Source organism: Myotis lucifugus, unplaced genomic scaffold (assembly GCF_000147115.1).
Source record: "Myotis lucifugus unplaced genomic scaffold, Myoluc2.0 scaffold_37, whole genome shotgun sequence".
In the NCBI taxonomy this organism is placed as follows: Eukaryota; Metazoa; Chordata; class Mammalia; order Chiroptera; family Vespertilionidae; genus Myotis; species Myotis lucifugus.
Genome location: NW_005871085.1, coordinates 957193 through 973634, shown reverse-complemented (window position 1 = coordinate 973634; position 16442 = coordinate 957193). Strand labels below are relative to the sequence as shown.

The 16442-nt window shown below is 45.9% G+C and overlaps 2 protein-coding genes across 4 annotated transcripts; one reads left to right on the top strand and one right to left on the bottom strand.

Annotated features, from left to right (window-relative positions):
• Positions 1–3302: 3302 nt before the first annotated feature.
• On the top strand, positions 3303–10174 carry TMEM269 (transmembrane protein 269). Its single transcript, XM_006087224.3, has 6 exons — positions 3303–3458; positions 3987–4125; positions 8155–8252; positions 8916–9059; positions 9687–9890; positions 9978–10174. The coding sequence occupies exons 2-6, from the start codon at positions 4034–4036 to the stop codon at positions 10115–10117; spliced, it is 678 nt and encodes a 225-aa protein (XP_006087286.1). The 5' UTR covers positions 3303–3458; positions 3987–4033; the 3' UTR covers positions 10118–10174.
• Positions 10175–13660: 3486 nt separating this feature from the next.
• SVBP (small vasohibin binding protein) lies at positions 13661–16368 on the bottom strand. 3 transcript variants are annotated; one of them, XM_023752693.1, is made up of 4 exons: positions 16227–16365; positions 16074–16134; positions 15756–15901; positions 13661–14090 (listed from the first exon to the last, which is right to left on the bottom strand). In XM_023752693.1, the coding sequence occupies exons 3-4, from the start codon at positions 15867–15869 to the stop codon at positions 14004–14006; spliced, it is 201 nt and encodes a 66-aa protein (XP_023608461.1). In that variant the 5' UTR covers positions 15870–15901; positions 16074–16134; positions 16227–16365; the 3' UTR covers positions 13661–14003. The 3 variants fall into 3 exon arrangements, with proteins under 3 accessions (XP_023608461.1, XP_006087289.1, XP_014309974.1); XM_006087227.3 differs by lacking the exon at positions 16074–16134 and having other exon boundaries at positions 16227–16368; XM_014454488.2 differs by lacking the exon at positions 16074–16134 and having other exon boundaries at positions 16210–16364.
• Positions 16369–16442: the final 74 nt, after the last annotated feature.

Below are 16442 nucleotides of genomic sequence, written 5' to 3'. Positions count from 1 at the left end.
GCCGCTGCCCCTTGCTTGGCTGGTCCCACTCCGCTGCACAGGAAGCAGGGAAGGACTGCGGCCCCACCCCAGTTAGGAATGCCCTGTTCCCAGGTGAGCGTGAGCGGCAGCGCGTGTCCCTCGAGTGCTGTGAGCGACCAGGTCCCTAGGGGATGGAGTGGTTCCGAAGTGCGGCCACCCAGGCCCGGCTCCATCTCTAGCGCCTTTTCCCACGGGCGGGTCCTCGGCAAGTGGAGCCTGGACTGAATTCCGAACAGCCGGGAGGGGAACAGCGGGGAGGGGGGCTCCGGTGTCTCCAGTTCGGAGGGACCAGCTCAAGAGAGGCCGGCTTTCTGTTGTTGAGGGATGCTGGCCCCGAGGGGTGGGGTGGGGTGGGGTGGGAGCGTGGAGGAGGAGGGAGGGTGTCTCTAAATAGAGTGACTATACCCTGTGTCCTGTGTCCCACACCTGCTGGACCCTCCACTTGGAGCTGCTCACTTCAGTGCTGCTCCTGGGTTTTCCTGGGGGAGGAACCAGCTTGGCCATTCCTTTCTTTTCCTGGGAAACCTCAGGCAGTTCTGCTTGCTCACTCTCCTCACCAGTCTCATGGCTAGTTTTCTTTTCTGCAGTTTCTTCCCTTCAGACCACCCTCCATTTCCAACCCCTATCTGACCCAAACACCTCCTTACTAAACACCATTGCCTAGCCACAGGCTGCAGTTCAAGGTCACACCTGGGCATCCCTGCTGACTTGCCTCCAGTCAAGTGAAACCTTCCCCCAGACTTAGTCTCTCTCTCCCTTTGCACCTGCAGCAACTGGATATCTATCCCCTTGTCCAACCGAACACTTGCCATGCTACCTTCATTGTCCCTACACATGTCTGCCTCCCCTCCCAGACTCGGAGCTTCCTGAGGGTGCAGCCTGGGTCTTGTTCTCTCCACCTCCAGATGACACAGGCCTGCACAGAGCAGGCATCAGCAAATATATTTTTTTAATTGAGTAAATGGAAGATCATGAGCATTGTGTAGATGTCACGTGTGATGAAGCAGCGGAATTGTTGAGAGTTCATTTGAGAAGGCTTCTTGGAGGACAAACTGACCGGGCTTTGGTGCAGGGAGAGACGTAATTGGGTGCAGTGAGAGGATCTCAGGGAAGCACCAGAGTGACGTGCTCTGTTAATGTATCACTCATGGAACAGCTTCTATTGCCAGGCCTCAGGGTGGGCACAGGGAACCTTGGTCCGCACTCACGTTGCTTCTCCTGTAGTAGAGGAGGAAGACAAGATAGGCAATGCCAATACAGAGTGCCAAGTGTGACATGGTGTGCACAGGGACCTGTGGCAGTACAGAGGAGGAGCACCTGACAGGTTTGGGGTGGTATGGGGTGCCAGGCTTCCTAAAGAGGACCACCACCCAACCCAAGACCAGAGGAAGGGCCAGAGAAGGGATTAGCAGGCAATAGAGATAGGAGGCTAAGAGTTGAGCATGGCCTCATTATGAAAATCTTGTATACCAAATGAAGGAGTTGGAATACTATGCCATCCTGAGGGCATTGGGGAGCCACTGATGGCTTCCAGGAAGCTAGGGAGTAATGCCTCATTTATGACCCCCTCCTCTGAGGAACCTTCTCTAAGCCCCTGACCTGCTGCTCCCCTCTTCTATGCTGCCTCAGCATCCTGGTCACTTCAGTGCAGGGTTGAATCTTCTGCTAGACTGAGTTCCTTGAGAAATGAGACCAGGACTTAGACTTTGTGTCCCAAGCACCAGGCACCAATCTTACTCACGATTAAATGTTTGCTGAGTGCATAGATTGTTTCTTTTTTTCCCTCTGGATTTCTATAGCCCTCACTCTCAAGTCCACATTCTTTTACACCTGGGACATGTTCATTATGCTAAAAATAGCATTGACTTGGGAAAGAGGAGACCTGATTCAATCCTGGTTCCACCATTTACTGGGATAAGCTGCTTAACTATCCTGAAACTTCCATTTCCCCATCTGTCAGATGGGGTACCACCAGGAACAGAGTAAGTCTCCACATGCATGCATGAGTTATTTTCCTGGATAGCCTAGGAGTTCCATGGAGACAAAGACCAAGGGTTTCCCCAAGCACCTAGCTCAGTCTGAGTTTACGGTGAATATGCTTGGTCCTGATGGTTGGTAGACAGCAGGATACAGAGGAACCTTATAGAAGTCTTAAGTCTTAGTCTGCCACTTCCAAAGGGTGTCAGTGACCTTGAGCAAAGTTCTTCCCCTCTCTGTGTCTTCTTTGCCTTACCTGGCAAGTAGGGATAGTGATCCTTACCTGGTAGACCTCACGGGGCTAATGAAAACCACAGAGGTGAATGTGTTTTGTGAATGAAAGAAATAACATAGTAGATAACCGAGCATTAATTTTAAAAAACACTGAACTAGTAAAGATGAGGTGTGTCTAATAATTGGCACCTGCTGACTGCCAGTGAAAGGCGGAGTTGCTGGGATGCTGCTCTTCCAGGCAACAGTGGGCTAGGCTGTGATAGAGGTGTCTGGGTTTGCTGGGGTCAGCCTTGAGGCCCAGGAGAGACCAGAATGGAGGGGTTCAGGGGGAGGGAGTGTGCAGCCAGTCCTTTGCCCCCTCCCCTCTTCTCCTATAATTCTGGCTCACATAGTTTCCAGTCTTAGGTTTTCAGTGGCCCTGGCATGAGAAAGTCTGAGGAGTCCCATTGGCTTTGGTGATGTGGTCACTGACACCCTTGGTGAAAGGGTGGCCTGTGGGAACAGTGAACCCACAGTGCTGCCCTGATAAACTCCCAGTCCCAAACTGCAAGTCCAGCCCTTCCCAGCCTCTGACATCTTGGTGTCAGGGTTTATGTGAAAGGACCATGATTGTCTTAGCTCTTGTCCAGACCAGAGGGCCTGGGACTGTACAGAGATGTTGAGTGGAGGCAGAGTCTCAGCTTCCTCACCTCTAAAATGAGTAAGGATTTGCCTGGCCAACGTGGTTGAGCCTCGACCCATGAACCAGGGGCTCACAGTTCAATTCCCAGTCAGAGTATATGCCCGGGTTGCAGGCTCCATCCCCAGTGTGGGGGGTGGGGTGGGTGCAGGAGGCAGTTGATCAATGACTCTCTCTCATCATTCATGTTTCTATCTCTCTTTCCCTCTCCCTTCCTCCCCAAAATCAATAAAAAATATATTGAAAAAAATGAGTGAGGATTAAATGGTGAGAACGATAGCACTGTCTCCTGAAATTGTCAGGATCAGAAGAGAGCACACAGTGAAAGCGCCTTGTGAAATAGTCTATGCTATACACATTCATTTTGTTTGTTTCTCACCTCTTCCTTCCCCTGTTGGAGCTGGGCCTGCTGCTCTGGTTGGGGCCTGTCAGAACCAGAACCTTGAGGCACCTCCGTTGCAGTCCTGTCCTGAGGGCGTGAGCGTGGCCTGCAGGACAGAGGAGGCTGGGTCTGCAGCGGGTCCCTGTTGTGCTTCCTTCCCCTCAGGTAGCCTCTCTCCCCTGGGCCACTCCTGGGGTGTGCGTGTTACCCCTTTCCAGTGCTTTTTATTCCTGTGGGGCTCATCAAAGTATTGAAAATAGCTTTGTAATACAAAAAAAAAGTCTCATCTATGACAAAGAGCTCAGTGACAAAAGGCTCATCGCTCAGAAGCGGGGAAGGGCCCATACTTTTGTACCCTGGGTCATGGGGTGCCGGGAGGGTCAACATATGGTTAGAGGGAGGTTTGTACTATGGGGTAAGGGATGTAGTCAGAGAGGCATGAGAACTATGGTTGTGCTGGTTCACTTGCTTCACTCTTGGGCTTTCCCAAGACACTCAGCTCCAACTCCTTTGTCTTTACTTCCTGTGTCTCCTCCATCTACTTACTGTCTGCCTCGTTCCAGCCAGTGGAACAGTGTTTGGAGGGTGAAGTTCTGGGAGAAAATCTAGGGGAACAGGAGCTACCCGGTTCTTAGGAGCCTCTTTTGGGACTCTGACCTTGGGAATCCATTGCCCCTCTTCTCTGGGCCACAGGTTAGTACACCAGTTTCTTCCTGACCAAAGACCAGAGTCACCTCCAGATGAATGAAATTTCCTGGAAAGATGTTGCCAATGTCTTATCGCTGGCCAACTTGATCATGGGGCTCTTCTCCATCTTCTGCAGCCTCAGCAAGTAGGTCTGGGGCCCTACAAGCAAGGTCTCAGCCATGGGCATGAAGACAGAAGTGGGAAATCTAGAGAGCCAGGCACTGAGACATGGAGATCAATGGGGGCAGAAGAAAGTGTGGCAGGTTGGGAGTCAAGGCGCCAAGATTCTAGCTTCAGTTCTATCATCAACCTAGTATGTGACCTTGGCTGGGTCACATCCCTGAGCCTCAGTTTCTCCATCTTTAAAACAAGGAGCTCACACTATGATCTCTATAGTTCCTTCCAGATATGGCAGTCTAGAATGGTTTTTTGAGAAAATCAGGAGGCTCTGCTTTGGTAGCCTTTACCAAGCATGTCAAACTCCTGGCTGGCAAGGCACATGCCTTGGCCGGCCGCCAGCTGCTGACCACGCGTTTGGCATGCTTGCTACACAATTATTGGGTAGGTACACTACCATTCAAAATTTTAAATTCTTAAATAAGAACACATGATCTGGTGGAATATTTAAAATTAACACTGCTCTGGAAATCTGAGACATGCATATGGGTCTCAAAAAGTTGTAAGCAAATGGTATTTCTATAAATTGAGTCATATTTCAATGCCTTGGAAATTGGCTCTTTATAGATAAATCCTTTATAATGCAAATCACATCCTCCTAATCTGTTTGAATCTCTATAATCATCAGTGGATGGCTTTTCTGGATTTGTGTCTCATGATATTTAAGTTCCCTACCAGTTTGAAAATGTTATGATTCTCTAAGTCTGGGTTTTGGGAGTCTCATAAAGTGAGGCATACCTGCAGCAGAAAATCTTTATTTTCTTAATTTAGCCTAATCTTCTGGGAGTGTGTTTTTTATGTTATTATCATGGGCCCAGTTCCTTTAAACACATAGGTATAGGTCTAAACAAAGGAAATGATGAGGTTGTTTGGGGACAGCTGAGGTCTGGGGTCAGGCTTTCTGTTTGCTTCTACTGGGCCACCCAACCATTGCAGTCAGAGTGCAGACTTGGGAATGGCCTCCTAGGGCAGGTTTGCCAGAGATTGTGGTGGTTGCTTTCAGAGGGGTCCAGGAGCATGTGCTGGACAGAAGCATAGAATCCTCAAATGTTGGATCTCAAAGAGCTCTTGGGAGTCATTTACAACATCAAAATACATTAGATAAAAACTGATACAATTGCAAGGAGAAATTGATGACTCTACTATCATAGTTGGATATTTCTACACCCTTCTGTCAGTAATTGACAGAGCTAGCAGACAGAAAATCAGTAAAGGTATAGTTGAACTGATAGCACTGTCAATCAACTGGGTCCAATTGATATTTATAGACTCTTCATCCAACAACAGCAGAATACATATTCTTCTCAAGCTCACCATGATAGACCACATTCCGGGCTATGAGACACACCTTAACAAATTTAAAAGAATAGAAACTATATAAAATACGCTCTCAGACCACATGGACTTAAACTAGAAGTCAATAACAGATAACTAGAAAATCTCAAAATACGTAAAGGTTAAACACAGTTTTAAATAATATATGAATAAAAGAAGCTCAAGAGAAATTAAAAAATATTTTTAACTAAAAGAAAATGAAAGTATAACTTACCAAAGTTTGTGAGATGCAGTAAAAGCAGTACTTAGACGGTAATTTATAGCATTAAATTCATATACTAGAAGAGAAATCTGCTCTGCAACAGACTACATCAAGAGAATTAGAAGACAGGCCTGGCTAGGTGGTTCAGTTGGTTGTAACATCATCCTGCACACCGAAATATTGCAGTTTTGATTCCTAGTCAGGGCACATAGCTAGGTTGTGGGTTCGATCCCCTGTTGAGGCACAGGAGGCAACCAATTGGTGTTTCTCTCGCATATTGATTTTTTTCTCTCTCTCACTTCCTCTCTCTAAAATCAATAAAAACATATCCTCAGGTGAGGATTAAAAAGAAGAAGCAGCAGCAAAGAGAATTAGAAGACAAGCCACAGACTGGGAGAAAATATTTGCAAAAGATAAATTGGATAAGGGATTATAAAACTTAACAATAGGAAAATAACCCAATTAGATGCTTAACATCATATGTCATCAGGAAAATATAAAGTAAAACAAGTGAAATACCACTACATACCTATTACAATAACCAGAGTCCAGAACACTGACAATAGCAAATGCTGGTGAGGATGTGGAACAATAGGAATTCTCGTTCATTGCTGGTGGGAATGTTAAATAGTGCAGCTACTTTGGAAGATAGTTGGCAGTTTCTTACACACTAACATACTCTTACTGTATGACCTAGTAATCACACTCCTTGGTATTTATTCAAATGAATTGAAAACTATGTCCAAAAATCTATACTTGGATGTTTATGGTCTTTTATTCATAATTGCCAAAACATGGAAGCAACCAAGATGTCCTTCACTTGGTGAATGGATAAAAAAAATCTGTGGTACATCCAGACAATGGAATATTATTTAGGGCAAAAAGGATATGAATTATCAAGCCATGAGAAAACATGGAGGAAACTTAAATGCATGTTATTAAATGAAAGTAGCTAATCTGAAAGGCTACATAGTCTGGAAAAAAAATATGGAGAGAATAAAAAGATCAGTGGTTGCCAGAAAGGATAGGGGGCTTGGGGAAGACATGAATCAGTAGAGCACAGGATTTTTAGGAGAGTGAAACTACTTTATATGATATTATAATGTTGGGTATATGTCATTATACCTTTGTCCAAATTCACAGAATGTACACCACCAAGAATGAATCCTAAGGTAAACTATGGACTTTGGCTGATTATGATGCGTCAATGTAGGTTCATCCTTGGTTATGTACCAAGAAACAGAATATACCATTCTGGTGAGTGATGTTGATAATGGGGAGACTATGCATATGTGAGAGGTGGAGAAATATGGGAAAACTCTGCACTTTCCTTTTAATTTTGTTATAAACCTAACATTTCTCTAAAAACAGTTTTAGAAAAATTGAAAAGAAGGAAGATCTAAAATCAATAACCTGAGCTTCCACTGTAGGAAACTAGAAAAAGATGAGCAAATCAAATCTAAAGTAAGAGAAGGAAGTAAATAATAAAAATTAGAGCAGAACTCAATGAAATTGAAAACAAGTAATTAATAGGGAAAATCAATGAAACATTTGCACATGGCTAACCAAGAAAAAAAGAGAAGGCACAAATTACCAATATCAGAAATGAGAGAGGAGCCATCACTACTGATCTCATGAACATTAAAAGTATAATAAAAGAATATTATGAACTCTGTACCCACAAATTTGATATCCTAGATGAAATGGACCAATTCCTTAAAAGATCTAAACTATCAAAACTCACAGTAGGAGAAATAGATAATACGAATAGGCCTACTATTATATGTGTTAAAGAAATCATTTGATACAAACCCCTCATTTTACAGATGGAGGAACAAAAAGGCCTAGAGAAAGAGGGAAGTGATTTATCTGAGAATTCACAGTAATATACGTAGTTGCAGAGGATGGGCTAGAACCTAAGACCCTTGGGCCATTGAATATACCTGAAACTTAGAGTTGGAAGCGACCTTAGTGATTACCTAGGACAGTGGTCGGCAAACTCATTAGTCAACAGAGCCAAATATCAACAGTACAACAATTGAAATTTCTTTTGAGAGCCAAATTTTTTAAACTTAAACTATATAGGTAGGTACATTGTTAGTAACTTAATTAGGGTACACCTAAGGCTTAGGAAGAGCCACACTCAAGGGGCCAAAAAGCCGCATGTGGCTTGCGAGCCGCCGTTTGCCGACCACGGACCTAGGAGGTTTGGGCACCATTTCAAGATTGTGGGTTGAGAGAATAGAAGGAATGTAAGTGTGTGTGTGTGTGTGTGTGTGTGTGTGTGTGCATGCACATGTGCATGGCATATAAAGCTGTGTATATCAGAAAGGATGTGAATGTGGGAAACTTGCAGGGGTGTATGTGTGCAAATGTAGGAAGTGTATTAGTGTACTGGAGGTGTGTGAAATGGTTGTCCAGTGGAGTCTATGAAAGCTGTCCCGTTTGGGCCCACACTAGGAAATCCAGCTGTGCTTCCTGGATGCTTCTGATCGGCTTCCTAATGGACATGGCAGTCAGGACAATCACCAGACATCTCAATATCTGCTCCAAATCAGGTGAGTCCAGGCCTCAGACCCCTAAACTCTGACCCCAGGAGCGCCCATGTCAGGTCAGCTCCTTCATCGTATGACACTCACAGGCCTTTATCAGTCACCAGTCCTGTTCACATCCCTTGAGTATAGCAGAAGCAACCCTAGAGTTGGAGCTGGAGCCCCTCAGCCTAGATCTAGCTCCTTTGCTGGCTCGCTTACTGATCTCTGGTTATCCTTAGCCTGGCTTTCAGTTTTCTTGTCTTCCCTGAATTCCTGTTCAGAACCAATCCAAGAACTGGGAGTGGGAATGGTGGTTGTGATGGTGGGACAGAGGGGAAATGAAAAATTACTCCAAGCAGAGCAGTTGATCAAAAAAATATTTTTGTGTCAGATTTTGCTTGAAAAAATGGTTCCATATTTTCTTAATTTGTATCCAGTTGTAGTCCAATCCTTGCATGTTAAAGGGTGGAACTAAGACCTGGGCCAGGAAAGACTTGCCTAAGGCCACGTGGTCATTCTAAGGTGGAGCCAGAATAAGACCAGTCTTTGATCTATAGACACCCAGGGGAATAGATGTTACCTTCTGGGACCTCAGACTGTGCTTGTCACCATCCTAGCACCCCCACCAGAGGGGACTAATGTACACGATGTATAAGTGTAAGTTCTAACCTTGGCATTCTGGAGCAGGAGCTGAGCTGAATGACTTTGCTGTCTTCACCACCTTTGGCCTGGCCACAGCCCTGCTCCTAGGCGTGGATGGGCCTCTGAATGGGTTCCTGGCCATCATCTATGTGTTAGCTGCTTCTTTCCGCCTGTGTTTTTATTCAACTAGTGAGTGAAACCCAGCCTTGTGTCTGAGCTTGGGAACCATGGAGGGGGAGGAGCTGTTGAGTGCAGTAACTGATTCCTCTCCTTCCTTTTATAAAGTCCCTCTTCCTTCCTTCTGCTGTGCCCCAGCCCCATTGGAGGCTGGAGGCAGCACTGGAAGAGCCCTGGTCTGAGGAGGGGGGGGGGGAGCAGGAGGGGAGGTTAGGGCCCTCATTCTTGGGCCAGCTATGCCTTTTTCTCACTATGTGACCTTTGGATGAAGCACATGGATTTAGACTCTAGACCTTACTCCAGTTTCCTAAAACAGATGGAGATACGGAGCTCTGGCGAAGGCAATTGCCTAAGATTCCAACGCAAGGGAGTGCAGATGCAGCCTAGATCTAGGGCCCTTCTACAGAGGCTTCCTAGGGCCAAGGCACACCCCTGGTCCTAGCCTTCTGCTTTACTAGTGCCTTGGGGATCCAATGCAAAGCCCATGCACCATCTCCATGAATAGCTAAATGCTACTGTCCTGAGATTAAGGGGGTTTGGAGTGAGGGGTAGGGAAAACCCAAAGGGACAGGGGCTTGCTTCATGCAGATACCTTGAGATCAGCAGGAAACAGCTAATCCCCACCTTTTCTTTCCCCAGGCGGCCTTTCCTTCACATACAAGGGTCTACCCTGCCCCTATGCTTCCTGTGTTCTGGCCTCCACCTCCCTTCTGACCAAAGGCAACAGGTTCATTCTCTCCTGCATGGCCTCACTTATGATTCTATTCATGATGGACCAGAGCTACTACCCACATGATGAAATCCTAGAATCTGAGAATTGGAAAAAAATAGTTTATCTTGGAGGTGAGTGGGGATGAGAGAGGAGAGGGTGGGAAATACATGTAAGAAAGCTTCATAAAAACTGAGTGTTGTATTTCTTTCTCCTTCCAGGTGTCATCATACTGTTTTTTTCTCCATTCTCAATAATTGCTTTTTACTGCCTGATGTGGTCTCTCTCCTACATCTTCTTTCCAGATGTTCTGTGGGGCAAGACAGAGTGTCTTAGGCAAGAAGGGAATCTAAGAAACTAAACAGCTCTTCCCACTCCTCTGGCTTCTGTGTGGTTTGTGCCAGCCTGTTGGGCCAAGACTTGCCTTATCCTCACTAAATCTTTCCTTGTTCCTGTGTTGTGCTTGTGGTAGATACATGGTGTCTCAAACCAGAACAACCCATAGTAGCAGGCTTCCCTTCTTCCCCTTTATTCAGGGATCTGAACCCCTTCAGGACAACAGTTGTTCATGTCAGATAGAACAGAGTTTTTTCCAAGCTCACTTTGGGCCAGGTTTGCATTCCAGCTCTATAACCAGTTGTGTGACCTTTTGCACTAAGATTAATCCCTTGGAAAGGAAACTCATCAGAATTGGTATTGATCCAGTAATGGGGTGGGACTCAGTTCACTAAGGTATTTCTTATTTTTTTTTTTTGGTTTTGTTTTGTTAATCCTCACCTGAGGATATTTTTCTATTGATTTTTAGAGAGAGTGGAAGGGAGGGAGAGAGGCAAAGAGAAAGAAAGGCCTGGGATAGAGCCTGCAACTGAAGTACAAGCCTTTGACTAGAACTGAACCTAGGACCTTTCAGTCTGTAGGCCAACACTCTATCCAGTGAGCCAAACTGACTAGGGCTCTGTGTTTCTTTCTTTCTTTCTCTCTCTCTTTTTTTATATGTTTTTATTGATTTCCTAGAGTGGAAGGGAGAAACATTGATTGGCTGTCTCTTGACGCCCCTTATTGAGAATTAAGTCCACAACCTGGGCATGTGCCCTGACTGGGAATTGAACCATGACCTCCTGGTTCATGGGACGATGCTCAACCAATTGAGCCACACCAGCCACATAGCATTTCTTTTAATTTTTTTTTTCACTTACAGTTGACATTCAATATTATATTAGTTTCAGGGGTACAACCCAGTGATTAGACATTTACATAGCTTACAAAGTCTAGTCTACTAGATAAGTCTAGTCTATTACCTACCTGGCAGCATACATAGTTGTTACAACATTATTGACTCTATTCCCTATGCTCTACTTTATATCCCATGACTATTTTGTAAATACCAATTTGCACATCTTAATCCCTTCACCTTTTTTACCCAGCCCACACCTCCCTGCCATCTGACAACCATCTCTATATCTATGAGTTTGTTTCTGTTTTGTTTGTTCTTTTATTTTTATTTTTTTTGTATTTTATTGATTTTTTACAGAGAGGAAGGGAGAGAGACAGAGAGCCAGAAACATCGATGAGAGAGAAACATCGATCAGCTGCCTCCCGCACATCTCCCACTGGGGATATGCCCGCAACCAAGGCACACGCCCTTGACCGGAATCCAACCCGGGACCCCCCAGTCTGCAGGCCGACGCTCTATACACTGAGCCAAACTGGCTTCGGCTATTTTTATTTTTTTTTAGATTCCACATATAAGTGAAATCATATGGTGTTTGTCTTTCTATGTCTGACTTATTTTAAACATACCATCTAGGTCTATCCATGTTGTCGAAAATGGTAAGATTTCATTGTTGATAACTGAGTAATATTCCATTGCATATATGTACCACCTCTTCTTTATCCAATCATCTATCAATGGACACTTAGGTTGCTTCCAAATCTTGGCTATCTATACTAATAATAGAGGAATATGCAAATTGTAGGAGATGCCGTCATAGTAATGACTGATCAGCAGGCTGCCTATGCAGCAGGCATGGGTGGGCGGGGACTTGCAGTGTCGGGGGTGGGGCCACGACGAGGGCCTCCGTGCGCCTGCCCCAGGGGAGGGTCTGATCAGCAGCTGCTGCGGCTGCTGTGAGGGCCGGGAGAGAGAGGCAGGGCCTGATTAGCAGCTCCCGCGCTGCTGCGCCACGGGTCCAAGTCAGGGCTCATGCAGGAAGCAACTAATCAATGTGTCCCTCTCACATTGATGTTTCTCTTTGTCTTTCCCTCTCTCTTCCATGCTCTCTAAAATCAATGGGAAAATATCCTCAGGGAGGATAAAAAAGAAAGAAAGAAATGTCACATCCTATGAAAGAGACATCTTGAAAATGCCTAAAGAAAGTTGTCATTTTTTTGTGGTGAAGGGACTGGAGTCCATGTTGATGAAAACACCTTGGCGACTGCAATGGCCGAGGGCTGGAAGCTGCAGTGGCCAGCAGTGGCAGTGGCAGTGGCAGCAGCAGCAGGGTGATGGAGGCGGCACCTTCCCCTGATCAGCCTGGTGGCCTCCCACAGAGGGAGGCCAGACTGCAGCTTAGGCCCGCTCCCCCCTAAGCCGTCAGTAGGATATCCCCTGAGGGCTCTCGGACTGTGAGAGGGGGCAGGCTGGGCTGAGGGGACCTCCCCCGCCAGTGCACAAATTTTTGTGCACCGGGCCTCTAGTTGTAAATAATGCTGCAATGAATTTACATACTCTGGCTCCATAAAGCAGAGCTAGTCATAGGACAATCAGGTTGCCCAATTTGAAATTCTGTAATTATTTCAACAAAGCTTCTGCCTTTTGCTTCATTTAGAGATTAGTCATATTGGAAGCTTGAAGGATCATTTGGATTCTAGGCCCTCATTATATGCTTTTTTCCTAAGGTCTAAAGTACTAAACTCTAGATATTCAAAATGCCATTCATATTCTAAAATCCAAAGTGAATAGAAATAAACAATATCTATGGAACCCTAAAGTTACACCTCAAAAAAGAACATAGGTCTGCTAAAAGCAGCAAACCCCAGCACTCTCTCGACTTTTACCTCCAGATGATATACAAAGGATTGCTGGCTGTCCACCTTTTCCTCAGCTGGGCACCAGAGCACTTTTTACCTCAAGACTAACTTCTTGAAGTTTGCAGAACAATGTATATGGCAAATATGTTTTCAAACTGAATTGAGGATTTAAAAATAAAAATCCAGAGAAGTCCACATTGCTCTGATTTGGCTCTACAGGAACACAGTCCCTCTCCCTCCCCACTGCTCTCTATTCATCCCTCTATCATACATGCTTTTTCAGAATTAGATGACTATGTCTGTGTCTCACTATATTATAACTTCCTTCATAAACATGCTTTTGGATTTCTGCTGTCTGCCAATACCTGGCACTCAAAAAGGTTTACTTTGGAGATGAATTGATTTAGTTGCACATTCTAGAGAGCTATATACAATGTAAGTATAATGTAGTATGAATCTTACAAACATCCATGAGCTCCGACATTCCAGCCTGAATATCCCCATCCTAAATCCGTTTCTAGGCCTGGTGAAGTCACGGCCAAATGAAAAAGCAATGCCTGCCCCCCTCTCCTGCTGGTGCAGGCCTGCTGCTAGCTGTCCACACTTGCAAGGAGAGGACCCTGACTTCCAGCTCTGACCCTGAGTAGCAGCTCATCGGGGAGTACAGGGGCACAGATTTACCCTGTGTGGCTACAAACGGAAGATCAGGGGACTGCAGAGTTTCAGCCCCAGGAAGAATGAGAACTGGAAGCAGCCGCATTCTTTCTCCCGCTCTCTACCACTCCCCTCCTGAAGGAGCAAGGGTTCCCTCTGCTCACCTCACTTTTCCTCTCCTATAACATTGATCCATTTCTTACGGCTAGGCACCCCCAACTAAAGTATGAGCAAATGCACATTTTATTAGTATTTTTGGAGAGTTACAGTTTCACAAGAAACACTGATTTTTCTCAAACAATAGAAAAAGGTTTAAAAAATAAGAGTATTATCTTAGGAGAATAAAACAAGTTTCTTCAGCAAGCATTGGGCCAATTCAAATTGGAGGAACCAGTGAAGCAGAAGTTACATATAGGAAGTTCAGATTTATCCAGTTTTAGGAATAACACAAATGCCTTCTTGTCTAGTTCTGTCAGGCTCCACACGGGCCACCTCAGCTTAAAACTGGTACCGAGCTCACAGACAAAGCCTCAGGGGTCCCCTCTGGTTTGAACACGGGTGGCTCACTCTCCAGGAGGCTGCATCTGTTTACAGAACTCATCAAACTGCTGCTGCTCCAGTTCGGTCATGACTCTGTTAAGGGCATAAATCTAAGGGGAGAAAAAGATGTGTTAGCAATGGAGGCAGCTGCTCAACCTATCTTCAGACACAACAGGCGGTGCCACTTGAAAGTGCCGGAACTGCACCAGTAAGGGAACAGGAGAAGCAGATATTCATTCCATTCGGGGAATCAGGAAAGCAGTGAAACAGGTGACTTAATCTGGCCTTTAAAGGATCTGTAGGATTTGAACAGATAGAGTTTGGGGAAGAGACTTGATAGGTGATGGGGACGGGGGGTTATTATGATTAAATAAATATAATGGAAAAGTACAGGATTAGTTCTGGAAACTTCAAGTATGCTAATATGAAGGATATTATAGAGGAGGGTTGGGGAACTGGAGAAAGCAAGAAGAGTATGTCAGGGACTTAAATGCCATGCCAAGGAACCTGGACTTTATCTGGCCGACTCTGGAGAGCCACCAAAGATAGGTGTGCAGGGGAGCAACCTGATTGTATCTGGGCTTTTGGGAAAAATAACTGGAGACCATGTGAGGGATGGAGTGGGGGGGAGGAGAGATGACAGGCCACATAGGAGGCATCTATTACATCAGTGAGAATGGACCCAGGGCAGACAGTGGGCTGGAACAAAAACCGCAACAGACATTCTAAGGTGAAGAGCAGGGGCTCTACCTTAGTCCTCATCTTTGTTTATCCTTGTAGTCTCAACCTGTCCACTACAGAACAGACACATCATATAACTTCCCAATTTGTAGAACAAATATAAATGAAGGGAATGTTTGTGTTTAGGGAAAATAACTCTTGATTAATTAAAAGGACAAGAAAGGGGCAAATAAAGAAATTGAGAAGCGAGACACATAGAAGATAATAGCAGAATTAATGGAAAAGCAGCCCAATGTACAATAGAGAGGATCACCAAAAGGTGGTTCTCTGAAAATGCTAAAGCAAACCTCCAACATGACTGATCAAGATAAAAAGGGAGTAGGCACAAACAATACTATTAGAATTAAAAAAACCACACACCACATAAATACTGATGTAATAGAGATTACAGCAAACATTATGAACTTGGTGTCAATAAGTTTGGAAAGGTAAATGAAATAAATTCCTAGAAAGTAAAATGATCGAAAATGACTAGAATCAATAGTAAGCTTGGATGATCCTATAACCTTTTTTCATAAAAACATTTTTATTGTGATAAAATCCTCTAATCTTTAAGGAAAACGGAATTCCACAGTGACGACAATGGTCACAAACAACAAGACAAATAATTCTAGAAAAACGTAATACCGGCCTGGCCGGTGTGGCTCAGGTGGTTATGGGCGATAGTTTCAACTTTTTATTCACAAACTGATGGTAAGTGTTGACGGACCAAAGGACACATCGGTGGGTGCAGAACGTCTGTGCTGGGGTGCCTGACACGTGCTCTCTCTCACTGACCCCGCCCTCACATGTCCCTTTTCTTTCTCCCTTCCCTCGGGTCCTAGCACAAACGCTCTGCCCCAGGAGTCACCTGGAGACCCTACACTAACTTGGCATGCGACTATGGGCTGGCACTGCACCGTTCTGGCCCTCCACGATCCTCTCTCTAAACCTGGAGGACGCCTGTTTTGCCTGCAGACAGGCGGGCTCCCCATTCTCTCTTCTGCGTCATCTCCAGCAGATGACAGGTCTGCAGGCCCCCTCCTCAACCTCACCTCTGCTCTCTGTCTTTGCTTCAGCTCCTGCTGGGCTGATTTCTGCTTGGCCTTCTCAACTCTGCTGACAGGTTCTTTAACTTTGGACTTTTCTTTACGTGCAGGTGGATCCATGACTTGGCTTCTGAATACTTCTTAGTTCTGACCTGGATGGTACAGAAAGAGGGAACAGAAGGAAAGGAGGGGGGGGCGGGAAATAAAGAATTGCCCGTCATTGGCCTCACCAATCCCTTAGCTCCGCCCTTTCCTCTGACAGGTGCGGCGGAGTGGCAGGATGGAAAGGGGGCTGCACTTGGAGGAGCGAGACCTGTCACCCACCGCCACCACCTCGCTGGGCGTCCCCACGCGCATCTCCCCATTCTGGGCCTTGGTTTTCTGTCTGCAAAATGGGACAACAGTCCATTCCCTGGCCTCCTTCCAGGAGCTCCCGTGTGAGGACCCCGTGGAAACCCACGTGGAAGCGTTTCATACTCGGGTGCGTGCTGTTCCCGACAGGGGCTGCTGTCATCATGAAGACCCCGCGGCCAGAGTCAGGGGCGCGCCAGCCCCAGTCCCGCAGGGGGAGGCCCGAGCCTCGCGCCGTCGCCAGCCTTCGGGCAAGGCTTTTCCGGTCTGCCCCCGGGGAACCGCGGGGCCCCACCCCGGCGCCAGGGCACGCCCCTCCCCCGTCCGCCCCGGCAAAAAGGC